Source organism: Protomyctophum parallelum, assembly GCF_964188405.1.
Source record: "Protomyctophum parallelum genome assembly, chromosome: 15".
Classification (NCBI taxonomy): Eukaryota; Metazoa; Chordata; class Actinopteri; order Myctophiformes; family Myctophidae; genus Protomyctophum; species Protomyctophum parallelum.
The window spans coordinates 11217060-11244004 of NC_139710.1; the positions used below are offsets into that span (position 1 = coordinate 11217060).

At 41.2% G+C, this 26945-nt stretch overlaps 2 protein-coding genes across 4 annotated transcripts in view; both read right to left on the bottom strand.

Annotated features, from left to right (window-relative positions):
• Positions 1-649: 649 nt before the first annotated feature.
• On the bottom strand, positions 650-10169 carry LOC310871546 (RILP-like protein 1). 2 transcript variants are annotated; one of them, XM_083783130.1, is made up of 8 exons: positions 9641-10169; positions 9009-9159; positions 5962-6080; positions 5580-5855; positions 4273-4464; positions 2267-2430; positions 2066-2170; positions 657-1548 (listed from the first exon to the last, which is right to left on the bottom strand). In XM_083783130.1, exons 1-8 carry the CDS (start codon positions 9944-9946, stop codon positions 1467-1469), a joined length of 1395 nt encoding a protein of 464 aa, XP_083639256.1. In that variant the 5' UTR covers positions 9947-10169; the 3' UTR covers positions 657-1466. The 2 variants fall into 2 exon arrangements, with proteins under 2 accessions (XP_083639257.1, XP_083639256.1); XM_083783131.1 differs by lacking the exon at positions 4273-4464 and having other exon boundaries at positions 650-1548.
• Positions 10170-11467: 1298 nt separating this feature from the next.
• hip1rb (huntingtin interacting protein 1 related b) overlaps positions 11468-26945 on the bottom strand; it is a 29069-nt gene continuing 13591 nt past the window's right edge. The window contains exons 2-32 of one of the 2 annotated variants that reach the window (XM_083783303.1): positions 26793-26856; positions 26040-26182; positions 25234-25290; positions 24938-25018; positions 24751-24827; positions 24310-24371; positions 23471-23611; positions 23189-23246; positions 22160-22235; positions 21750-21935; positions 21580-21641; positions 20942-21014; positions 19883-20066; positions 19711-19799; positions 19488-19604; positions 19290-19391; positions 18911-19105; positions 17644-17791; positions 16825-16911; positions 16621-16728; positions 16223-16359; positions 15945-16055; positions 15785-15843; positions 14807-14837; positions 14625-14687; positions 14384-14484; positions 13783-13888; positions 13449-13572; positions 13049-13110; positions 12525-12755; positions 11468-12116 (exon numbers count right to left, since the gene is read on the bottom strand). In XM_083783303.1, the coding sequence (XP_083639429.1) occupies positions 12114-12116; positions 12525-12755; positions 13049-13110; positions 13449-13572; positions 13783-13888; positions 14384-14484; positions 14625-14687; positions 14807-14837; positions 15785-15843; positions 15945-16055; positions 16223-16359; positions 16621-16728; positions 16825-16911; positions 17644-17791; positions 18911-19105; positions 19290-19391; positions 19488-19604; positions 19711-19799; positions 19883-20066; positions 20942-21014; positions 21580-21641; positions 21750-21935; positions 22160-22235; positions 23189-23246; positions 23471-23611; positions 24310-24371; positions 24751-24827; positions 24938-25018; positions 25234-25290; positions 26040-26182; positions 26793-26856 (3138 nt within the window). In that variant the 3' untranslated portion in view covers positions 11468-12113. Of the gene's footprint in view, positions 12117-12524; positions 12756-13048; positions 13111-13448; positions 13573-13782; positions 13889-14383; positions 14485-14624; positions 14688-14806; positions 14838-15784; positions 15844-15944; positions 16056-16222; positions 16360-16620; positions 16729-16824; positions 16912-17643; positions 17792-18910; positions 19106-19289; positions 19392-19487; positions 19605-19710; positions 19800-19882; positions 20067-20941; positions 21015-21579; positions 21645-21749; positions 21936-22159; positions 22236-23188; positions 23247-23470; positions 23612-24309; positions 24372-24750; positions 24828-24937; positions 25019-25233; positions 25291-26039; positions 26183-26792; positions 26857-26945 lie in introns of both variants that reach the window. The other variant, XM_083783302.1, reaches the window with a different exon arrangement.

The following is a 26945-nucleotide window of genomic DNA, read 5'->3' on the forward strand; positions in this document are numbered from 1 at the left end:
AACAACACATTTCCAACCTATAGAGAAGACCATTAAGATTTCAGTTTGTGTAACACTGAAATGATTCAAGATTCAATACTTTATTGCCATGTCAACAGATTCATTGGAATTTATTTCAGTGACATTCATTGCAGTAACGGGGGATAGAAACAACAATTAGAACTACACAGCTGCAGCCATATTTCGGCGCTGCCCTCAGCTTTCTTGCATCTCGATAGGAGGGGGGGGGGCATATAAAAAGCACTGCAGTCCAAGCCATCCCAGCAGTTGGCAGGAATGGCGTGGAGAGAGGAAAAAAAGATAGCCAGAGGGGGAGGAGGTGGGAGGTGGATGGGGATTGAGACAGCGAGCGGCTCCGGTGAGTGCAAGAAGAGAATAGTACCAGGTACCACGCTCGTGCCATGCTCATGTGCTCTGAGACTAATATGCAGGAACATACTGTATACAGTATGTGACACTGACACATGTCATTGACTGGCAGTGAGCACATTTAAAGTTATTACACAGGCTGACATTACTGATGACCCTGTAAAACCCATGTAACAGCTAGACCAATATAACTGATTTTTGATTGACATTTTCAGTGACAGTACATATAAAAAATATTATTAATAAATAAATACATTCATACCATTTCCATTTGACTCGTCAAAAAAAAAAACATGGGTCACTATAAATGGAACCTCCTGCAACTCAACTGTCAATGGCACAAAACTGTAATCAGTAAACACTAAAACTTGTATATTTAGACATTTTATTTTGATGAGAATCTAATATTAGAATGGTTTCTAGCTTAGCCCTGCCTTCCATGTATATCAAGCTGTACTGTTACATTTAAAATGTAGGCGCTGTCAAATAAAATTGTATGATATAAACAGTTAGCAGTGTGACAGAAAAAGTATTGCTATCCTTAACTAAATACATTCTTAGTTGATCGGTTGATTAGTTGATATAATAGTTATTGGAAGTCAAGTCGATTATTATCGTTTATTTTCATTGACAAATCTGTACATTTCAGTGCTGACTAAAACTGTCATCTCACAATGTGCATTGTGTAGAGCCAGGCCAGGGAAGCATGCATTTATTTTCATTCACAAACACATTTTAATTTTATATATTGATTTAAATAAATAGCAACTAATATATTAGTTATAAGCATATTATTTCCCTGGACACCCCTTGTCCCCTTGCCCACCACTGCAAGATCCATGGCACAATTCTGAGGTCTTTCTTTGATTCCTTTGCCCAAAAAACATAGTGATGATTAACAAATACAGTTTCTAGAAGCCAAGATAGTGTAAATAATGTATTTTCTGGTGGCCATTTTAAACATCCAAAATTGCAGCCTCGTTTAGCTAATGTTCAAATGTTTTTCAAAAATGTTGACAAACAAAACAAAACAATATTTTTTAACATAGTGAACCAGACTATAATCAATAACACAAGACACCAAATTAAATTCAATGTCATACAAAGGAAATTGGCAACAGTGTGGGATCATCTCCAATCAAACCTGCTGCTACCAGTGGCATTATGGCTGTGAAAATCCTGTCCAGAGAAGCAAAGAAAGTAAGGGATGAGTGTTCAATCATAGTACTAAATTATGGCTAGTAGAGATGAAGAAAAGCAAGGGCTCGCAACTCACTTTGTAATGCTCCAAGTATTTATTCACAGGCAGGACATACAACATTTCGACCGGTATTGGTCTTTCTCAAGTATGTCCTGCCTGCTGTGATTGTGAATAAAAAGTGAGTTGCGAGCCCTTGCTTTTCTTCATGATATCTGTTAGTTTAACAGTTTGGCTCAGCACCAAGATCGGAGGACGTGCGCTGTTTTATTTTATTCTGGCTAGTAAAGTAAACATGGTAAAAGAAACAAAAGTAGAAGTCTAAGAATTAAACTAATAGTGTTTACTTATAGCCTAGGTATAGTAGCAGGGATGGTACAACAGTTTTGTGTTCAGGCTGTGGCACCAGACTAACAAGAGAATAGTTGTGATTTGTTGTGATGTGATGTGTTCTGTGACAGCAAGGCTGGGTTACTTAATGTCAGTCTCATTACTTACAAGCGTTTGATTCCAGAGTCAGGCTGATCAAGAGGAGCAGGGTACAGTAGAGGAGAGGGAATATGAGGGACCAAGCTACCTTCATCCTTCAGTTCTTCCTCCTCACTATGTGATGTAAAAAAGAGGATAGTTAGTTAACTTTTAAACAACTGTTATTTGAATTTCTTGCACATGCTAAAATTCAATGAATAAAGAAGTGACCTTTTGTAATATGCTAGCTCCTCCTGTAGCATGAAAACTTCAGACTTGAGTTCATTCCTCTCCTGTAGGACATCACGCAACTCCTGGAGGGTAAAGCAGGGTTTTTCAGACTCCTTCTGCTCCAGGCTGTTTGTCACCTCTTCTGTTTCCCCTCCATACTCTTCCTGGTGTAAAAAACAAAATAAATGAACAACCACGTTTGTAGTTATCTTCTTCAGGACAGAATGGCAGGTAAGGGGCAGACAGTATCTTTTCACCCCTGCCTGTGCTTAAGAGTGTCTTTCTTTCTGTTCTCATCTTGGGCCCGATTCACTAAGCTGTTTACACCCTTATTTTGGGTGCACCCAAAATATGGGTGTAAACCCTAATCTTGCAAACTAATACACGGATGAGGGTCATATACAGTATCTTGGCATGCTGCCAGGAGGCCAACTCAACCTACAAATATTTTTTATAACAGTCTTGAACCGTAGTCATAAGCCCTATTCGCACGGGATTAGTATTATATAGGGACCCCAGGTCATTTGTAATAATCACGGAGGACGTATGTTTTTTTTAAATCCTGTGCGAATCGACCATGTCGGTGATTTGGTCTGTAATAATGACAGGCCAAATGACCTACCATATTTCAGCAAACACGGACATCCTATGATAATAGTAATCCTGTGCGAATCGACATCTCAGTGAAAGTGAGAATGAGAGAGAGAGATAGAAAGAGAGAGAGAGAGAGAGAGAGAGAAAGAGAGAGAAGCGCCCGTCCGAATCTAGCCTTCTCAACTGCGGGACCAGGGAGCAGCGGGAGCAGTCTCGAAAATAACTTTTTTGTCCCACAAATGAACTGAGAGAGAGAGCTAGAGAGAGAGGGGGGGGGGTGCGCACGCTAATGCGAGTCATCGTGCCTGTCCTGTATCCAACATAGTATTTGCTACATGCTAGTGCCACTGACTGTCTCCTTGGCTGCTGCTGTGGCTTCCTCTCACAGCAGCAGACATACAAACCGTTGCATCAAAAATAGCAGACCTACAAGCTCGTAGTGCGCCACTCGGTGGCGCGCTATGAGCTTGTAGATCTGCTATTTTTCAATAGCTAAAGCATAACATGATGCTAACACCAAAATGGGTTCCCGTTCAGAATGGATTAATTAGCATTCTTTATCGCAACCAAGGGTGCACACTTGTTTTTACCAGCTGCTGTTATAAGCACAGCTGGTCAATGTTCTCTCTGCGGTGCTTTCACGTGCACTTGCTGTAGTTGAGACCTATGTTTCTCATTGGCTGTACTGACCTATCGTCCTGATTGTCTGCCTCGTCTCTAGGCAACAACACACTTTTTGCCTCTAGCCGACCTCTCTGCCATGGGATATAAGGCAGCAGCTGGTAATTAATTAATGTCATCAATTCTTGTTTTACATAGTTTTACAAATAATATGCAACTCGACTTCATCCCTGGAAGAACCATGTGATAATTACCCGGGGGGTCCCTATATAATACTAATGCTGCGCGAATAGGGCTATAATAAAAAGTGTCATGACGCAACTCCCAATATATAGGCCCTGTCCATCCCTATTTGCCTAGATTTTCTAGAATTTAGGTACGCTACCCAGTACCCGGCCTGACAGAGATATGTCCTCTTCTGAGCACCCCTTTCTCATTAATTTTGTTTTCCTTCACGCACAGCATTGGTTATGTCATTAACAATTATCTTGCTCCACAGTTTTTCTAATGAGTATAAACAGAATGCATTCCAGAGTGAGCCTACTGCTTGCGTAACATACTGTATTCATCCTGGGTATTTACTGAAATTGAGTTTACTTTAAACCAGATGAGAACTTTGAAAAACAGGACTTAAAATCTTTAGTCGTAAATGTTCAAAAATCAACCCAAAATATGCCTCATATGAGGCAGGGAAGAAAGTAATGCACACTGTTTTCTGTAAACATTTGACACTGGGCTTCAGTTATACCACAACAAAATAGTCTACAGGGGTAAGTTTAAGCAGGTATTACCAATAACAACGCTGTTGCTCCCACATCTTCATCTTCATGACAGTCATCCTCCCCATTCTCATTTGCTGAGCTTGGGAGGAGGGATGGGCCCTCCCTTGACTCAAAGCAGTCAGCCAGGAATCCAGGGTCCCCTCCGCATTCCACCCAAACTGAATTTTGCTTGATTGAGTCAGCTGTTTCTGCTACCAAGGACTATATATGGGACACATCAAAGCCACTTAAGGAAAAAAGAAAAAACTATAAACAAAACACATTTCCAGATTATATTGATTCTATTGCCAGGACTTATATGGGTGTGTGTACCTTTAATGCTCGGGACGGGTTACCATAGTTATAACAAGAAGTGACGTAGTGACGTTATGTGACTCAGCCCGCGAAAGAGTCAAGGAATGTACAAGCCCTCTGTCCTAAAGTCACGTTTAAGTCGAAACTATTTTGAGTATTACCTCCGTTTGTTATCGCCTGAAGTCTGAACTAAGTTCCACTTCCAGTATATTTTTCACAAGCTTTATGAGTCAATGACGAAAGTAAGTGCATGCAAATGTTGATGTTGTTGTGTTTTATGCCATGTAATGAGTGATTCACGTCGTGTAAGAGATGCAAGAGATGCAAGGAGACGACATGCTCATGGTATAATGCTCATAATACGTGCCTGGTCTCTGGAGTTCCTGTGGTGGTTTGTGAACTATTTAGTTGAGTGAAATATGGTGTATGACGGTTCTCTGGCACCAGTAAAGTGACCAATGCAGGTTCAGGTTCAGGTTCAGGTTCAGGTTCATTTATTAGTTTGTCCCCGTGGGGCGATTTGGTTTACAGCAAGGCATAACACAGGCAGGTAACATGGTAACACATAACATGCATAGCGTTCATTCCAGGCAGGTTGTATTCGGTCATTTCTGTCTATGATTCTGTCCCATTTATCTGGCCACCAGGGGTCATCCTTTCAATTATACCAGTCAGTTCGTTCCAGACTTGAAGGACGATGACATTTTGTGGATGTTTATTATTATAAACTTGTGCATGGGAAAGTGTGGAAAGAAACACTGCTATCTACAGAATTGTGTAAAAGTACCAGTACAGATTTATTCTGTTTGTTACTACAGAACTGCTGAATATAAAGATTGTGGAATACTGGAAGTCAAGTCTGGGTCCATTATTGCATCCTGACAGATGCACCATCTTGGGTATTGCAATGCTGACAGACATATAAGAGCCAGTACTCAGCCTCATACTATTTTACAGTTTCAATTTTTTTTTTTTGTGATACTATGGTTCATGTGCTATCATGAGGTTATTGTTTGACTTACGGTTCTCTGTGCTGATGTTGGTGGAGACATCCTTGCCTTTGTGGGGAAAGGTTCAACGTTCTTCACAATCTCTCTCTGTAGCTCCCACTCAAGACGCTCTTCCCTCAGCCGAGCAACCTCGAGCCGCAGAGCCCCCAGTTCCTGATGCCGTGCCTGGGCTGCAGCCTCCAGTTCAGCCTTCTGCTGGATCAAAGCCTTGCCCCGGGCCTCCACCACACCGGTCCTGTGACGAAGGTCCTGGTTGATCTTCATAAGTCGGTGCTGCTGCATCTGAAGCTGTATGTGGAGGGAATACGTTTCAGTGTCTCTCATCTGGTTCTGGTTAATGCGATTAAGCTCTTTCATGAAATCTATCCCACAGGCCAATTAAACAGTCTCTCACCGCCTCAATATCCTCATTCCTCTGTGTCAATTCGTGGTCTTTAGCCCGGATCACATCTCTCTGCTTGTCCACCATGTCCTTTAGCTTGTTCATCATCTGTCGTTCTTTTTCTGACATACCTGTGGTTGTTATGTATTAAAGGACAAAAACTGACAACACAAGTATTGGATGTACACTAACAATCTAACAAGCGGTAATAAACCACAAAAGTTTGTAATATCTCATCATTTCAGGCACAAAAGAATGTGCATGTATGTACTCCACAAAGAAGTGGGAGACAAAGAGAGAATAGAAGTATTGCAAGTAATGATTCTTATTTATTATAGTCTTAAATACCAGTGTCTTAACTGTTATTTATTCCTAAGGCCAGGAAGAATTCACACTTGAAACACGTTACTAACTTGTCTGTATGTACATATAGCTGTTTTTATTGTGTAAAAAAAAACCCCAATCAGAACACTTTAAAAGGGGCCTATTTAAAACTATTCGTAAATATGTAATTTTTGGGGGGCATTACACGGTCAGTTCCCTTCTCTTTTTTCATTTAAGGGCAAAGTCATTCTTAACAGTACTTTTACCTGGTTTACAGGTATTCTGCATATCTTGAATGCATACAGTATATTACCAAATTAATAATTAATATTTGAATAATGCCCATTCCACAAAATAACAAATGGAGGTTTGGCTTTGTATATTTGACCAATGAGAGTAGTCTCCCACAAGGGCTAGCCTATATTTTTGTCCAGTACAAAAATAGTCCTTTACAAGATGTCACCTGATGCTGCTACCGACACCCCCCCCCCTTCTTATGTCAACATCTAAGTGTGCAACATATACAATTGCACGTGAGTGCATAGGAGGATGCATGTCAGATGAATCACAAGTGCAAAATAAATCTATAACGTGTATAAGCTAGTCAATCAAACAAACTTGTGTCCCTGTCTCTCCACTCCATGCGCCTTAACTGAGACAGAACAAATCAATGCAGAGAAACAAAGGATCAGTCACTAGCACAACTTGCATGCAAGTGTTCCACTCAAAAGTTCATATAGTGTGTGTGTGTCATCAATTTAGTTAAAGCTGCAATCCACACGTTTAATGTCCTACTCTGGATTCAAACTGTGTGAGTGCAGAAATGTCTACTTTTGAGCTATAAGAGACAGCTTTTTTTTAGCAGAGGCTAAATTGTGGATTGTGGAAACTGTATAAATTACAGTATTTCCACCTCTGCAGTTGTGTTAGTTACTTTATATTGTATTACTCTACCATACAGATTGATCAAAAATAAATAATGTTTTATTTACACAGCAATAAATTATGGATTGCAGCTTTAAGCACAAACAAATAAAATAATTATACTACGTGTATCTGGAATCTTTTATACTGTGAGATGGCTGAACCAGTGTTATTCCTGAGTAATACACTGAGCACACAGTGTATACCAAGGTCTTACAAAATCCAACAAGACAAGCAATGAATAGTGGTAAAACAGCCTGACCGGTCTTGTGGCTAGAGTGGGGAAAAATAATTCAGTGCTCAATAATATTGGATATGTAGTTTGAGAATATGAATCATTATACATTTATAGCATGTAAAAGGTTGATTTGCTGCAGTGTGAATTTTAAGACTGTAATGACTATTAATATCATATTACTGTCCAACTTACAGAAGCACAGTAACTGCTAAAGTAAGCAGACTATGTGTAATTCAGTATCTCAAGTGGAAATTGAGTTTACAGGACTTGTGAAGGACAGCCAAAGTCTCTTCTCAATCTCAAAGCCAGATTTATATTTTGTTGAGTGACACGGGCATACGACTAAAGTATAAATCACCCTTTAGTATAAATCCCATATAAAGAACAGAGAACATTCTGTTGATTCCACAACACTACTGTACAGTATGTAGTGATTTAGCGTAACATTTTATGATTCATGTACTGATTGAGATGAGCGCATCTTTGGTGCCTCTGTGTTATTTCTCAACAACCACCGGCATGGCATATACAGTATTATCCCTTGCATAAGTGTCAGTTCATATGGTAATTCTCTTGGGACAGGGCAGCCCACACAGCACGTGTTCAAATATGAATAAGTCCTCAGAATGTTGCTTTAAAGTCCGATGCCATAAGTTTAATTTCATGATAGCATTTCATGGTGCATAAGTTTACTAGGTTCTAAAAACCGAGATTTCACATGGTTAAGTGACGCAGAGAGACTTTTTGAACATAAGATATTCGCACTTGCAGAAAATTTAGAGAAAGGCAGAAAGCACAAACGGACAAAGAAAAGATATGTATAATTATTTTTGGGTATTAACCATTTAATATTTACCTGTGCAGTTTCTGTTTCCAGGAAGTGAATGTGATATTGTTTATGTTTTTGGTGTCTTATAATCCCATAAGGGATGGATCTTTAGAAGGATCCCTGGCTAATAAGACTAATATGCCTTAAAACATTATACTTGCCCTCTACAACTAAAATAAAAACACCTTAAATATTTTTATTTCTTTCATAAATACAGAATCTTTCACTCAATAGGAACTGCCCCTGTCGCAAGTTGATGATACCATTATGTCCTTATGGTCTAGCCCTATGGAATGTATGGAATGCATATGCTAATAAAAAACAACTTAATACTTCCTAAGGATAATATGAGCATCAAAGCAATATTTAAATACTTTTTATTAGCACGTGCATTCCATTATATTCCATAGGGCTGGTTGGACCACACATGGACATATGACATCAGCGACAGGAGCAGTTCCTATTGAGTGAGATATTCTCTATTTATGAAAGAAATAAAATATTTAAGGTATTTTTAAATTTTAGTTATAGAGGGCAAGTATAATGTTTTAAGGCATATTTGTCTCATTAGCCAGGGATCATTTTAACACGGGACAAAGAATAAAGAGCTATCAAAGACATGTGGATATTTTAAATGATCTGTAAGAATTAATGATTTTTTGTTTTGTTTTTCATTCATTCATTCTTCATACAGATGATGTAAAATGTCCACATGTCTCGTTATTCTGTTATTATTATACCTACCCTCATGTTGCTGTAGTTCTTCTGTTGTGATGGGTGTGTTTTTGAGGGAGAGGTTAATCAATAGCCTCTTGTTCTCTGCCTGAAGCCGAGTGATTTGGAGGACCAGGTCCTGGGCCTCTCCTCTCCACACATCTTCCACGGACTCCAGCTCCTGAAGGATGGATATTCATTATTGGCGATAATGGCCAAGGGACACTCACACAAACATAATCATCGAATACATTTCTAATACTATTGTTACCTCACACACACACACACACACACACACACACACACACACACACACACACGTACGGCACCATTGCCGCACCAACAACAACAATAAAGCGATAATAAAGTAGCACAAAGTACAGTACGGAGCTTAATTTCTTAAATCCCCGTTGTGACACATTTTAGAGAATGTTTATAGATGTGATTTTTGTTTTCAACTGATTACAGCATAAGTAGGCCTACTTCGGCAGGGCTTAGATCAAGACTATGATAGGATAGGAAGGATGTATTTGATGGAGTCTGACTTTTACTTTAGTAGGCTATATGTCAAAATCGATAAAATACATATATGGTCCAACCGTCCATGTATTTGTATTTGATCGATGTATTTTAGACTTGCCTATGCTAATGCTTCCACATGCCTTTTGGTGTTGTTTTTCCTTTTCCTGTCTGTCATCTCGCTCCTGTTGTAACCTGTCCAACTCTCGCCGCAGTGCCTCGGTCTCTGGGTTGACGGCGGTGCTGCGACTGACGAGCACCTCCAGAACTTCAAGGATCCGCACCACTTTGGGCATCAGCCGCAACAATGATTCGCAGCCAAACTGATCAATTATCCGCTCAAACTCCTGCCCCACGATCGCGGCAATATCATACACGTCCATCACGGTCAAGTCCGTCGCATTTGTGTCCAGGGCAGATACACAGCCTTCCATTTCTGTTTTCTGCATTGCGAGCGATTGCGAGCATTAACACTTAAAAAACAAAATCAGCACGTGTTCCTCATGTATTAGATTTGTACATTAACATGTATTATAATCACAGCTGCCTGCACAGATGCCTGACGCATTATTGTCGTACTATAAATACGTCTTACTCTTAATGTCCACATTGTTGACAGTCTAAACTTCGTCTCCTCCTGCAAGCGACTCGATCCTGCATTGCAAAAATCTCCCCCGCCTGCAACTGCAACTTGCGTTAAACTGAAGAGTTAAAACGCAACTGCGCATGTCATATTCTATATGGGTTCACTGACTGTCCAGACCAGACTCCAGTCCACTCACTGACCCCACACGCACAACAGAAATTGTGCCCGTGGCCACTGGGATTTAATACAATTAAATCAAATGACATCACATCAATTATAATATTGCCTTACGATAGCCTATTCACAAATGGTAATGGTGCATTTATATAGCGCCTTTATTCAAGGCAATGGCATAGATTGTAAATGCACATTCACACAGATTCATACACTGATGGTGGCGGAAACCATGCAAGGCACCAACCAGCACATCAGGCGCAATTAGGGGTTCAGTGTCTTGCTCAAGGACACTTGGCCGAATAAAAGTCGGTTCGGCTCTGTAGAGCCTACAATGCGACTTAATTTGAGGTTCGGGGAGGCCGCAGGCGGGTACCGTGACCGTCCTAAAGTCGGCTCTTCGGTGCTACTGAAAATTTCTGAGGAGCCGAAATCATTTCGGCACTACAGCGGTAAAATAGAAGTATGAATCGGCCCCAACTCTGGGGGAGCCCGCGGGTTCGAACTAGCTTGCAGTTACCATCCAGCCACTCTACCCTTGAGCCACTGCCGCCACAATGGCAACAGGTTTACAATCACGAAATACAATGGCAATAGGCTATAGCCTGTAATGTATACAGACTAATTTAATGCAGAGATCCAATATAGCTACATTGCAAATAACGTTTTTTAAGCTAATAAATGTATTATGCCTATAGAAAACTCATGAGGTCTATTGCTGTAATCAGTGAGATACACAAACAGAATTAAAAGACTGAACCATTAAATGTTTATTTTTCATTGTGTTTATTTGACATTAATTAAGTTCTTACAAGGAGAAACCACCATAACCTTTACTAAAATATATTAATAGATCTGAGAGTATAAAGACATGTTTCATACAGGAAAGGATAGAACATAAAAAGATGCATTTATGACCCTTTAAGAAAAGCTCCCAAATGCAAAGGAGTTCACCACCTTCATAATGTGGTGTACAGTTCATAGACTAACCCCGCTTTTTATTTTCAGCCTACGAGATAACTTGTATGCCTTCATTATAACTCTACCCATACATGCTTACATAATCCTGTTTTTCCTTCATTCAGAGGACCTGACTATTCCTTTTTTATAAAGTGACTTTATATAAATTACAGTATAACTTATGTGTGGACACCTTCATTGACTGTGCTTCCTTACATATAAAGATATTAAGCTATGAGTACAGCTGAGAATGAAAGCAATATTTGTACATGTGCGTAGAGGAATGTCATCTTTCATGTAGGCAAAACCAGAGGTATCTAAAACTATTGCGACAACCTGGGCTTGCATGGCATGCTTCCATAGTTTTCTTCTCCACACACCATAACATAAACAGCATACATGTGCATTGAGAACATGTGACATGTGAGGCCTTCACATAGTGTCAAAAATGTTGTATTTCAATATTTGATATTTAACGCTGCCATTGTAAATGTACTGTATAATCAATATCCTCATTCTAAAAGCAGTAACAGTAGCACTAGCAGTCTAATACCACAGTGATAAACTGGTACTGTAAGAAACAATGTGCATCTTCTTTATGCAATAAACTAAAATAAGTGGGGACTGCCTTGGTGGAACAAATTACAGCATAATTAAAAAAACAAACAAACAAACAACAACAGTACAAACATACAGCAGTTGCTCATAGGCATCAAGGGTCAAAAGTTAGGCGGAGTTCCATTTTGGCAAAACAGAAAACAAGGAGAAAGGTAAAGTAGAGACAGAGGATTGTCAGGGTGCAGCTTAAAGAGGACCTTGGGTTGACACAAAGGCGGTCCTTCTCAGTACAATCCAATTGTCCACCAGTGAAGATGTCTCCTCCTCTATTCAGGCTGTTACTTGAAATATACAGAGATGAGAACAATCAAAAACTTGACTCACAGCATATGAACAAATTAACTTGTGAAACAAATACTACAAAAAAAAAAAAAAAAAAACAATATAAACTCAGCAACAAAAGTTTGGAAACTTAACTTTGGTCCATTATTTTTCCAATCGGTATTGTATTTTATATCATTGTATTTGTTGATTAGTCACCTTTACAACGAGGTATAGATTGTAAGGATCGGGCGTTTGTGGAATGAGCAACACAGCTAAACGTGTGGGTAGCACCTCGAAATAAATTGCCAAAATCCCAAGTGGTTGGTATTCAACCCTACCAGTTCTAAAGTATATACATGATCATATTAATCTTTTTCAATTACTCCCCGAAAACAAATATAGAGCTCTGTCTTCATTGGCCTTACCAAGTTTTTGGGTGGTATAGAGGGTTTCTGGGCCAAGGCAGGTTTCCTCATGGTGGCAGGTCTACTGGATTTAGGTGAGGAATAGCCAGCATTAGCTGGTGAGGGAGTCAGGCCATTCCCTTCTGAGATCTCGACCATTGGAACACCTGCTATCTGATAATGTTTCTTCCTCAACTCTCCCAGACGTAGACGTTCATTCCCCAAATGGCTTTCCAATTCCAACACCTTAACCTGTGGAGCAAATACACAAAGTGACAGGAAATTAATGAAATGAACTGCTTTACTGTGTTTGTGTTAAATACATGTTGTGCCTACTGTACCCTTTTGCATATCACTGAATATAATTTGACACATCAAGTAGATTGTGGCACAGTAGAACGCTATACTGTAGAAACCACCCTCTATTATACATCTTTATCCAAATTAATCAAATATTTTACTACAGAATCTGCATAATACTGCATTTCGTGAATGGAGACTAAAGTCTGTGAAGATCTAATATAACCCTCTCAAACAGTACTTGCCTGTGACTCCATCTCCTCTTTCTTCAACTTGATCAGAGACATGCCAGAAAAGTCCATCGTCTCTGCAGATGAAAATAATATACATAAATAAGTTGCATAGCCTATATATTTTTTTTTTAAGATATTTTTTTGCGGCTTACGCCTTTATTGATTTTTTAAGGGATAGAAAGTAGGCTGACAGGAAACGGGAGAGAGATGGGGGGGATGACATGCGGTAAAGGCCGTGTCGGGTCCGGGAGTCGAACCCGCGGCACACCGCGACTGGATCACCAGTCCGGTGCCCAGACCGTTACGCTACGGCCTGGGCCATGCATAGCCTATATTAGCAATTTACAGCAAGCCAACATACAACGGCCAACTTGTTGGCCATGGTCTTCCACACAGATCTAGTCAAACTCACCCTTTTCCTCTAGGTGGTCCTGGCCTGTCCTGGTGGAGGCCACTACATTGGCTGCCATCTCATTCACACGGCGAGAACACTGCTGGAGCATGCTCAGCTTCTTACTGTCGCGGCCTGCCTTTACCTACAGACAGATTAGAGGGCAGATACTATGACGAGTGACACATGTAATTCAGATGCAGAAAAGGGCAAAAAGAAGCAAATCCACAGAAGAAGAAAACCTTGGAACACCACAGGTGTCTCCTCTGGATGGAGTGCTACCAACATCGTATATAAATATGCAGATGGCATTCACTGCATTTCCTCCAATGTTAAGTAGAGCCCATGCATTTACCTTAGAGGCAGCGACTAGTTGTGCTGTGCTGGCAGCTATCTCATGAGAGCAGACGATCAGCTCCTCATATTTTCCAGTGTGCAGCACCACCTTGTCAGCAGATTCCCTATGTGGGAGCAGGCAGAGAAATCATGTCACTTAAATCTTCTTCTCTGCGACAGTGACACCGTCGGCACCCGCCGCGGCCCCGCCCCGAGGGACGTGCACGCGGGGGCACCGCCAAACACGCGACTGCAAATTAGTGCACTGTGAAATATGTAGCAGAGTAGCCCACCAGAAGCCTAATGCTGCATTCACACGGGCAGATGCAAAGATACAGTCTACCATTCATTTTCAATGGAAGCCAGCGACATGAAGATACAAAGATACATCAGACATTTGTAGCTGCTGCAAAAGATACAAAACAATGAGCTGGTTTCAACTTCAGATGCAAAGCTACAATTATGCTCTGTAGCTTTGCCAGGGGGATTCCCCTTTGGGTGAATGGGATCTTGGTATGTTTGGTTTCCCTTGCAAAATACCAAGGTTCATAGCCAGGCGGTTATAAAATAAGTTATTTCTACACTCTGATTACTGAATATATTAATGGTTCAGAACTTACACCATCTGTGTGGCTCCCCATCCCACAGCCTTGGAGGCAGAGATGAGTCCCTCCGTCCAACGAGAATTCCTGGCGTAGAATTCTTTAATGGTGGCTGCCCCCTGGAGAGTGGTTACAAAAGTTAGTTCCTGTGGAACCTTATAGCATAGACGTCCAATATGAATTTGCCAAGAAGAAGAGATCTGATGTTGTAGTGTGAACTGCTGGCTTTGAAAACAATATTAGAACAGTGTGAACTCACCCTCCCACCCTCAACAATCTCCTTCTGCAGGTCTGTAGATGCCAGGACCAGCAAGTGGATGGCCTGAGGAACAAAGGATTGCAATATATTAGGGCAATATATTAAGAGCAAGGCATGTTCATTAAAGGGGAAATTCCTTTTATGCATACAGTAGGCCTATAACTGTATACTAAACAACCTACCTTCATCAGCTCCGTGCAACTGTTGAGGATTCTGTAACAGAGGAAAATGTAATGCAGTTTAAAAACAAACAATTATACTGTCAATATGCATTACAGAATAGTATATTGTGTGTAGAGAATAACCACACACAAATCTAGGAATGAACGATTCACTCAACTCACGATTCACAATATAATATTCTCATGATTGTCACCACCAGGCCGAATGCATGGGGAGAGTATGTTTTGCACTCTGTCCGTCCGTGTGTGTGTGTGTGTGTCCGTCCGTTTGTTAACAGGTAATCTCCGGCACCGCTAACCCGGTCGATGCAAAAATTTGCACACACTCTCTGGATGCCAACGAGGAACCTCTGCCCCAAATGTTCCAGAACGGCCTGTTATAGCGCCACCAGGAGGCCGACTTTTGATTATTATTCTTTTACTCAGTCTTACTCCTCCTGCCCAACACTCCCTGCTGACATGTGCCGCCTCAGCCCGCAGGAATACGTGCAGTGATGAATATCACCCTCCCTGCCTGTTTGTATAGATAGACGCGCTGCAAAGCCGAATGGACCATGGTGGATTCGAACCCACAAACTCTGCCGCAGTGGGCAGGCATTTTACCACCCATCCTACAATTATTACCCAAAAGGAAATGCCAGACACATGACTGAAAAAGGTTAGACTATTTCTCAGACAAAAACATGCCGCTCCACCAGATCAGAAACATCTCAAACAGTGGTAGTGCTGAGAACAAGGAGTGCAGGCGGTGAACGAGCAAACTCAAAACGTACATAATCAATCAACAATCAAAAGGAGTATTGCGATCCATTTTTCAATTCACCCATTTGAATTCTCACACATTTGCATTGATAATGAACTGTTACATCCCTAAAAGGGATGTAACAGTTCATTGATAATGAACTGTTACATCCCTATTGAAAAGTGTCACACTGAATGGCTTGATTGAATGCCAATGTAGATCTATAAAGAACCGACCTCTCATTGACCTCCAGTTTAATCCCCGACGTGTCCTTTCGTGCCTGATTCATCATTTCCTGGACAAAGAACCACACAGGAAGCATCAGATTCACTGGATATATCATATAAGTTAACATTATAGGAATTGGTACTTTACATTGCTCGTTATAACACTTACATCAATTCTACGGACTGCTTCCGCAATAGCTGCTGATGTTGCCGACATCTCATTATCCACCATGTCTCCTAGCTCATCCTGTCGCACATCCATGCCCTTTGGCCGCAGTTCCTAGATAATAGAATTTTTAAAAGAGATGAGCGAATTCAAAAATCAAGAAATGTATATATAACCTTATTCCTGGGGAGAGAAAACTGAAAGCAGAGTGAACCCAAATGTTGACATTTATAGTCAATTCTGTTGCAGGTAAGATTGCTTCCTCGCCCCCAGTCTCTTACCTGGCCCAAGTGAAGGATCTTGTGGACAATTATGCGAATGGAGGCTGGGTCTGCACTCTGGATTGTGGCCTTTGATTTTAGGTCTTTTAAGAACTCCAGAGTCTGAGTGGCACATCCTCTGCAGTTCTCAGTCAGTCCTGCAGGGGGTATAGATGAACAATTATCAGCTAGCCATTATCACTATCAGCCTACATAATATGAACACAACCTTTGCTCTACCATGCCATTTGGAATACATTTGAAATGAAAACATTTTCCCATCCATATTCCAATATATACATTACAGGTATACAGTACACTACAGTATAAACATGCGTGTGTGTGTGTGTGTGTGTGTGTGTGTGTGTGTGTTCAGTTATCCATTGGCATCACTAATTGAAAGCTGTGTTATTCCTTACGGTCTGCATGATCAGTTGGCGCCATGTGTGCAGTGGCACTGCCATTGATTATTGTATCAGCAGCTAGGTGGGAGAACTGGGTCAGACCCCTAAGCAGTCCTCCAGCATCTGGTGGCAAGAACACAGAGAGGGAATGTGTCACAATCACAACCATAGACAACTGCAATTTGGTCAGTAATATAAGCTATATAAGGATACACTTACCCCCCATGTTTTGAAGAAAGTCTGCATGTCCCTTTTGCACTTTGTCAATGGAGCCCAATGTGGCCTCTGCCCGACTAATGAGGTAATCTGTGAAAAACAAAACAATACGATGTATTTAGTACAAAAATGCAATTTCTACAATATCCTGCCCTACAGTATTATGAATTCCAAAGTTTAGGATGAACACCAATGCCATCCAAACCTCTTGGCTTTAGAACAACAAGTTTAGATAATAAAATAATGTCATTATGTTAATGTATTTGTTTACTCTATATTTAATATAATTGTCCACATCCAGTCTCATTCTATATGCCATTTTCATCTCCACCAGGTCGGACAGCCACAGGCCAGAGATTACGTTTCTGCCCTTGTCCGTCTGATCATCTGTGAACTAATCTCTGCGTGAAACTTTGCACACAAGGCCAGCAGGCCATAGAACTTCTGCCACAAATGTATGGCCTCATGGTGGCAATATAACTTCAACCACTTCACAAGATTTCCAGGCAGAAGATCTGCGCTCTACTGTATTCAAAATGTTTAATCAATTTTTATCTACACAACCCTCCTGTGCCAGAACGTGAAACGTTTATTAAAATTGCAAAAAACAAATCTCAATCTCTTTAATCTTTCTTTTGTTGCATTTATTATTATTATTTAATCTGATCTCTGGCACCTGCACAACACTCTGTCCACCAGGTGGCACGCATTGTGGTAATTACCAGTAAAAAAAGAAATTTGTTTGTTCATAATCATTAGAAAGTGCTTACAGAGCAATATAATAAACAGAGTTAATGGTAGAGCAATTGTTAAGGGTCCAACCTGGGGAGCTGGTACAGCGTATATGGAGGGGGTCGTCTAGCTTGGCCACAGCATCTTGGATGATGTTCTCAGCCTCTGTAATTGTACCCTGTAACAAAGCAAACTGTTCCTCCAGCAGCTTCTGCTTCAGCTGCTCTTCACGACTCATCTATACAGACAGACAAATGGAATCATGGAAATTAGACTTCCTGTAGCAGACTTCTGCAGTGGCAGATACATTATATATTAAGAAAAGCAGTATGAAGATCTTTTTGTTCCGTATAAGCTTTTTCCTCACAAATGGTTTATTAGAAAAGCATATTTATTGCCATATGGAAGCGTGAGAGATGACATACAGTACTGCTCTGCAGGCCTAACGGATTGACAAAATATTGAGCAATCCTTTAGCTCCACCAACTGTTACCGACATCGATTTTATTGTCTCCACCAGCCGAAGGCATGGGGAGAGAGTGTTTTGCACTCAGTCCGTGTGTGTGTTGAGTCCGTGTGTGAGTGTCTGTCCGTCCGTCCGTCCGTCCGTCCGTCCGTCCGTCCGTGTGTGTGTGTGTGTGTGTGTGTGTACAGCTAATGTCCGGCACCGTTAACCCGGTCGATGCCACATTTTTCACACACACTCCCTAGATGCCAACGATAAACCTCTGCCCCAAATCTTCCAGAACGGCCTGTTATAGCGCCACCAGGAGGCCGTCTTTTTCCCCTCAGAAATAATTCATGCGCATAATGTTACACAAAAAAGGGATTTTCTTTTCTATGGGCCAATAAGCAGTTCTACTGGCACAGTTTGTGTGTGTGTGTAACAAACTGCACCAGTAGTGGTGCCCCTCACCTCAAAGCTAATATTAACCCATTCTGACGGGGCACCCATTTTGGTGTCAGCATCATGTTATGCTTTAGCTATTTAAAAATAGCAGATCTACAAGCTCATATCGCGCCACCGAGTGGCGCGATACGAGCTTGTAGGTCTGCTATTTTTGAAAAATCGAAGAGCGATTGACATTTTTAGAATCTGATCTCAGGTCAGAATGGGTTCATCAGACCAGTGTGTGTCCGGCGGAAACCTCGTATGAATCTGATCTCAGGTCAGAATGGGTTAAATAAGTAATCTACTGATATATGCTTGAAGAGTAGAGATATAAACCTAAGAGTGTTTCTGTGACTGTAGACGACAGAGGTGAAGTACTGCTGAAGTCAACTCAGAAAAGTGTAGTGGATGGAACACATGACTGTGGTTCACAATACCCAGCTGTTCCGTTTTGTCCTGACTGACCTTCTCCTGCAGTTTGCCACTCAGCTCTCCCAGCTCCTTGCTGCTCCTTTCTCTCTCTTGCTGAAGTGATGACTGCTGCAATTGTGCAGCCTGACGCAGGGACGACAGCTCTGCCTCCTTCTCGCTCACAGAGCGCATCAGACGCTCCTTCTCGGCCTGCAGAGCAGTCACTGAACCGGTCATCTGCTCCCCGCTCTGAGACAAAAGGGCAGATGAGGTATGAGAAATACAAGAAAGCCAGACGAGAAGGCTGACCAGGAGATTTGTTAAGCCTCTTGAAGAAGCAAAAAGGTGTTAAAGGCCTCAAAGTCCCGAACCACAGAATGGCACTCCTGCAATTTGAAATATTACATTAATTCACACATATGTAAACACACACCTTCTCAGTGCTCTGCAGAGTTGCCTTGATGTGCATCACTTCTGCCATTCTCTCCTGTAGCTCCCGCCTCAGTTTCTCCATCTCAAACTTCTGCTCCTCCAGCTATCATGAAGACACAAACAAGGCAGTGTCATCCGGAGACCACACATTTTCAAGCCATCGGGTTGGGAGGCAAATGCAAAATCACACACGACCAACCTTCATGTCAGCTTCCTGTTTGATCCGATCCACCTCAAAGGACAGCTGCAGCTTGGTCCTCTCCACCTCTTCATGGGTCTGCTGTGTCGCTGACAGCATCTTTACAGTGTCTGCACTCTGTCAGAACATTAACGCACTCAACCATTACCCCCCACACACACATTACACAGAGGTGTTGACATCTGAATTAATTCATGGGTCTGGATTGATTAGTTGTCTGTACCTTCCTGAGTAATTCTGCATGACTGGACACCAGCTCTGTGTGTTTCTCCTTCAGCTTATTGTAACGCTGCTCAGTGGCCTGGGCTCTTTCTGCAGAGGAGAGATGCCAATGTTAGCGTTTGGAACATCCTGTGTGTGAGGGAGTGTGTGTGACTGTTAAGTGGCTGTCTCACTGTCTGCCTCGCTGAAAGTGGTCTGCAGGCTCTCGTGTTCTGCGTTGCGGCGACGCGTAGCCTCCAGTTCCATGCGGAGCTGCTCGTTTTCCACCAAGGCACGCTGTTTCTGCGCCCGCTGTTCTTCTAGCTCCGCCTCCAGGCTGTTAATCTGAGATTTGAGCTGGGTGATGTAGCGCTGAGCCTGAAGATGAGATGAGGGAACTCATTAGCCCACCAAAGGTAACCTGCAGTACATTGTGATTATCCAATCTATGCCATTTTAATATGGTTTGTATTGCTATTTTCCTGACACCCTCAAGTTCCCTCTTATTACTGGATAGACATTGGTCCCCCTTTTTCTTTGAAAGATTATTTATTCTAGAGTTTTGAATGCCTACCTACGTTCAGTACGTTGATACAACACCGTCATAGCATATAGAAATATAGAAACAAAAGACTGCTGGAATCACATTCAATATGTGGGACATGGTTACACTAAGGCGTCCTCGTCATTTCCCATTTTAAGACTACTTGCTACATTCCACATGTCAAAGCCACTATTTGCATCCTCCCATCATATAACCAAAATATCCTTAAACACTTGCACATTAATAATGTCCTCCGTTGTCATAATTCTGTGACAAAGACAACAATCCTGAACTAGTCTAAAACAACAGACATGAGTTATTAGGACATCAGTCTCTGATGCGACATACTAAACTCTACATGGCTTGTGCTTATAACCACGCGTCGCTATTGTAGCCAATGTGGAAGTGCCTCTCGCCTACAGCAACTGCGGACAGTTTTTTGTCCGATAAAGTACAGTTTTAGACCGCAACTGAGGTGCACCGTCTCATGCCAAACGTTGCAAAGTTCGATTGATCCGACTCAGCGGTGTTTGAGTTGCGACCCGATAGGCACAGAATAGTAAATCATGTTCTGGCGAGAGCGTTTGCCCCGACTGCCACTAAAAGTGGCTACTGGCCAATCACTGCGCAGGTGTCACAGAAGCAGGGGTGTGGTATGGCACATGCTGTGTAGGGTTTTGAATGACGTGTCTCTGATATGGCTGCATACCTCTGCTCTGACCCTCTCCAGTTCTGATCTCAACATCTCCATGTCCCGCTTGAGATTTTCAATCTGTAGATCCCTGTAGAACCATTTGAAAGATCAGGACATAGGTACCAACCGCTAGCTCTCAATTCAACTTTATTGTCACATCACAATTTTACATGGAGTGGGTGAAATAATTTGTGCTAGCTTCCTGCAAATTGCAGTTACGGAATAGAAAAATGAATAAATCATAAAGTATAATCTATAAAGGTAAATATTCAAGGCACAAGAATATATAATATACTGTACATAAAGTGTGTCCTGAAAGGTATAGTTACAAAAAGTGGTTCCCGTCCTTAATGGGATAATAAAATAAAGAAAATCAACAATTGCCGTCCAAAAGTAAAAAAGGCAACTAAAATGGCTGTAGGCCATATGAAGCCCAGAGGCAAAGAGAAAATTCTCAACATTATATAAAGCTTAAGCAGGCACTGCACCGGATTGATACTAGATGCTTTCGGACATTGCCACCTTTTTTGTAGTTTGTAACTTTTATGTCGGAGAGAGAGGTATGTCCAAAGTTCAAACTGTAGCATATTTCTGAAGCAAATGTTATATTTAATAATCACTCACAAGATACCATGGACAGCAAATTCTCTCACCTATCATCAAAGCCTCCATTGGGGGGTCCAACGCCAAAGGTCTGATCAAAGATGTCAAAAGTCTGCTAGGAGAGCAAAACAAATAAAAATAAAGCACACAGAAATGCAACTACATGCAATCACTTTGTGTGTGTGTGTGTGTGTGTGTGTGTGTGCGGCCACACGCGTACCTGGGGTTGCACCTGCACGCTGGACACGCTGGACACGCTGGATGTGGTGACATCGCTGACCTCGATCAGAGGCTCAGGTTCATCATCATCGTCATCCTGCTGTTCGGGTTCGTCTTCATCAGGGATGACCACCACAGGCCTGGCATGCTTGGCCAGCGAGGCCGCATGCAAGAAGTTAGGAGGGGACTGGGAGGACAGATGCAAAAGAACATATCGATCAATTTAACTGCTATGAAGTTTGTTTAGAAATACCAAAAGCCATTCTGTCAATTATTCATGTGCTGGCGTTTTGGATATACAAGGTTTATAATCTACCAGCTGTGATACAGAGGTTATGGTAAGAATTTGGGAATCTAAGACAAAGGCTGTGTTCCTGTATTGGGTCATGCTACACCTTTCCCATCACTTACATCAGGCAGCTTTGGGATCTGGATCATCCTCTTGAAGAACAGCATGTCTCTAGCTTTATTGAAGAAGCTCTTAAGGCTGTGGGATCATGAGAAAAAGCAATGACTATTATACAATACAGATATTATATGTTGATATCATTGTCATTTTCATAGATAGACCCAATATACTTTGTAGACCAGGACCCCCAAGGAGTTTATACTAGGTCTCCTCCTTTTTCTCCACTATATTGAATATCTTTGACGGAAATAGCCAATCTACAAGCTCACAGCGTGTCACGATGCGTAGTGAGCTTGTAGATATATTTTCGCCAAATGTCTCCATATTATGACTAGCCCAGAATATGGACGTAATGGTAAATGTTGTTATAGTAACATTACATAATATAAACTTAGCGTGATATGACATGTCACTATACTTTTATTCAATTGTACTCATTCTTAGCCAATGTTAATTGTTTGGCATAGATCAGCAGTATACATTCTCATGATTTACACATACAAGGATGAGTGTTTATTGGTTTTCCATATAAATATTAAATGGTTCTTTATACTGTGTATATTGTATAATTTTAGCCTTAATCTCTCACCCGGGATGGATGGATTTACTGATTAAGTTGTACAATCACATACAGTATATATTATTTTTAAAGAAAAAAAAACTATTTGAACTAATAAAATATAAATTTTACAGTGGAGATCTACAGTAAAACATTTAATAAAGAACACTAGTACACACTACTATTTCTGCAGTCACGTCTTTGGATATGGATTTATTGCAAGTTGTCACTGACTACTATCTGCAGACTCCTCTCTCTGCTTACCAGTTGAGAAATAATGTGACAATGATGCCCAATGACACTACAAACAGTGGGGGATGGGCAGCTGTAAATCGAGCATTTGCATTGGATTGGAGTGATGCAGTGACAGGGTGAGGCAGGATTATGTTGCAGCTTCCCCATGGTATAATGTCTCTCCCATTTGAGGTGCCTGCCCTCATTCCCTTGTAGCCTAAGGCCTTGGAAAATGTACCTGTGGAACTGGTCATGGAAACGATCACGGTGTCCTTGCAAAGTGTCGGCGGGGAGACCTAAATGCGAAACATGGCATTTAATTATCGGTTGACACTATGAGACACTAGAGGAATACATCTTCCGGATTATATGAATCTGTATACTGAATTACGCCATCAACACGCCTTTCTTACAAAAATGTATACAGTATAATTTCCATTCCACTATGCAATATCATCTAATTTCAGACTATATGGCACGCATGGCAGACTTTTGTACAGTAAGTAGAAGGTGGTCTTACAGGCATGCAGCTTAAACAGCAGCTTCACAGTGAAGTGATAGAGGTGGCTACAGTCCTGAATGACCTGGATTAGGGGGGCCAGGCGACACTGGCCTGATGAGAGGGTGGAGATGGCAATAGATGTGTTCAGCTGTCGGATCACTGTGAAAAACATAACACATACACATAAGTATCTACATAGTCAAGAATTTGCAAGATACTGTGTGCTTTGGTCAATGTCCCTCTGGACCAAAATGTTGGCAATGAATCACCCACTCCACCTGGATATAAAACAGCACTACTGTGCCACAAGGGTGTGCAATGAATCACCCACTCCAACTGGATATAAAACGGCACTACTGTGCCACAAGGGTGTGCATTATAAGTGGAGGAACAGCATGCACAGTCAGTAAAAAGGGCTGGCAGAAGTTGTTTATAGTTCAGTTGTAAGGTTTGTTTATGGCTGCTAAGAATGGGATCTTGTGCCTAAATCCTCTGGGGCAGGGAGGATCACTCCATTACTGACAAACCAAGGGAATCAACTTAATTCCCTCTAATTGCAGGCATTTCCTTTTTGTTGAAAACAAAAATCAAAATAAGAATATTGGTTAAAACTATACTGGTCATTCGAGTCTCTGGTCATTTATAAATGACGACTACTATATGTAAAAAATACTTCCTTCAGAAGGACAAGCAAAGGCTCACAATAAACCTTTCTTTGGCTGGCCCTTGGCTGGTACATAAATAGGTAATGTCAGGAGGCCACGTGGCTCAGATTACCCATCCTTGGATAGGTAGTGTGTGTGTGTGTGTGTGTGTGTGTGTGTGTGTGTGTGTGTGTGTGTGCAGGGCCTTTTTACCTGTCTCTGCCAGCTTTAGCTCTGTGTCCAGGTAATCAAATACCTCCACTGTGAGCTGGAACCTGCAGGAGAGAAGTTGATACCCTTGTTAGTCCGAGAAGCGCTCCACTCAAACACAATGGTGATGGGTGCTAGCTAAATGAGAACACTGGAGCTGATGGTCTTCTTTACTGTATTTTACAAACAGAACTTGGTAGTAAAATTCGTGGGATATAATAGCTGTGCTGCAATTGAGACTATTGCTGAATAAAAAAAATACATAGTGTTATTAATTTCTTTGTCATGATAATTTGAAGCAGGAAACCAAAAGTCGGAACACAATTCGATTTTATAAGAAACACTCACTACAGTAAATGATGGCTGGAATGGCGTTATTGTAAAACTATTGTTCAAAAGCATGTCAGGTGTTGGAGGGGGTTTCATGGGTAGAGAAAGACTCACACATTATTGATGTCACTCCCCGCAGTGCGCTCCAAGACCTCGTCTGTTGTCTCCAAGCTAGGTCGTATTTCTGGATGCTGCAATGAAATAGATTTTTTTTTCATCATATCAAGTTCATCATATCAAGTATTAGATGAATCTTGGTTACAAACCATGTAGGCCACCGACATGGCATGGGTGCACTTACCTTCGTATGGAATTCCATCTTCGTACAGAGGAGTTTAGTGGACAGAGAAACCAGCTGTCCATATTTGTCATGTTGGTTGCCCTGGAAACCAGATGAGACAACGAACATTCAATAAGTTGAGTTTTATCTCAACAGCAGGAAGAATCTCTTATATGTCTCTACCAATTTGATCGGTCCCAACTTATCTCTCTCAGACAAATTCTTTGCAAAGCAGGAAGCAAGTTAAAAAATAATAAAATATAAAGCAAATAAAAACAAAAAAGGAAAAAAGAAAGAAATCTAGAACACAGACTCACCCATGTTGCGCCGACCTCAACAAGAGTACTGTGATGTCTCATGCAGTCTTGTATACTCTGTTATGTTTTTTTTAAGAAGAAGATTGTGTCAATTTCATAATAGAACCTTTAGAATCCAATACAACTCAATAATTTCCTTAATTCCATCGGACTCATATATTGACAGAAGAATGTTGAGATTCAATCAAAACGATGTTGTGAGTACGTGGTACACTTTGGACCATAGAGAATCCCCCATGACTGAATCATCATTGACGCAGAGAAAGCTTGTATTTCTATATTTTTGAATCTTTGCATTTTTAATTTATTAATGCCTTTATACTCCTATGACAGTGTTACACAAAAGTAAGTAGTAGACGATCCACTATGTAAAACATTTTGAATGAAGAAGTTCAATACGCAGAATATTGTTCAACATTTTCACACATGACATGCCCATAAATCAGGTTGAGAGTGGTAAAGTTGGGTTTTGGACATAAAAGGTTTCCACCAGACCACAATATCATTGGCTGGAATAGTCAAAACCTGGTAGACAGAACGGGTTAGCCCATTTCGGGAGGGAACCCCTTTTGGCGTTAGCATTATGTTGTGCTTTAGCTATTGAAAAATAGCAGATCTACAAGCTCATAGCGCGCCACCGAGTGGCGCGCTACGAGCTTGTAGGTCTGCTATTTTTGAAAACTGTCAGGATTTAGAAGACATTTTTAGAATCTGATCTCAGGTCAAAATGCGTTAAAGAACCACCATTCTTCTGTGTGTTAGAATCTGATCTAAGGTCAGAACGGGTTAGAAGGTTCAGCACTTACGTTCTGGTGGCCATCCCGCAGGACTTTGTGCAACACATGGCAGAACTTCCAGCAGAGGATGGAACTGCTGTTCAAGGGAAGGCCTAAGGCGTAGGACCAGAAGGTGTACGCTCCCTTCTCCCGGTGTGTCCCCAGGATGATTCCTGTGGTCATTGTAAAGGAAAGGACAAGTGCCACACAGGACCGCTCACTCCGTTCTTATTCTAGAAACTAGATGGTTGCCTCAGATGAAAAATCAATAGTTGATGACATTTTGGAGTGCCCGAAAATGTCAGCTGGGTATACCAGCTGTCTCACTAAGAAGATGCCAGAGATGCATTGTATAATTACACTGGGATGGATAAACCAGGTACAACCTCAACTGCCCATTTCTACAGATAGCAAACTTTTATTTCATATCGAGTCTCAACTGATCCTCAAAATAAACACTTTTTGAAGTGGGCTGTGCAGACGCCTCAGATATACAGTCCCTAATGTACTTGGTTATTTAAAACTTTTACAGTTTTGTTGAAAAATAGCAGTTTTGCCGTTTAGTTCTGGTCCGTTTATGTTCGGTCACCGTCTTTAAAAAAGGAAAAGAAAAAAACAGTGATATATAAAAAATTAAATCATTGTTTATAAAATATTGAGCTAACAAGACAACCACTTAAATGCAAAAGGACAGTTTAAAACAAAGTTATTTTACTAACAGCACATGCAAAATGGACTAGCTGATGATTAGTTTAGGGTTTGTAGGCTTCCACAAAAGGATACGGCGTGCATGCTTCTCCTTCACAGGTGCCTCAGTAGCGTTGATGGCTTTGCTGATGCTGCTTAACTACAGTGGAAGAGAGAGGAGAAGGGAAGAAGCAAGTTAATTCATAGAAAAATGTACAAACTATACAAAATGTTTTGAGTCCAGATAAA

Excerpts from the sequence above, each read along its gene's own strand:
- LOC310871546 (XM_083783130.1), bottom strand. The coding sequence starts at position 9,946 with ATGCAGAAAACAGAAATGGAAGGCTGTGTATCTGCCCTGGACACAAAT. Across the intron at positions 5,856-5,961 it reads GGAATGAGGATATTGAGGCG|CTTCAGATGCAGCAGCACCG; the intron begins GTGAGAGACTGT and ends CTCCACATACAG. Across the intron at positions 1,549-2,065 it reads GACTCTGGAATCAAACGCTT|GATTTTCACAGCCATAATGC; the intron begins GTAAGTAATGAG and ends TTCTCTGGACAG.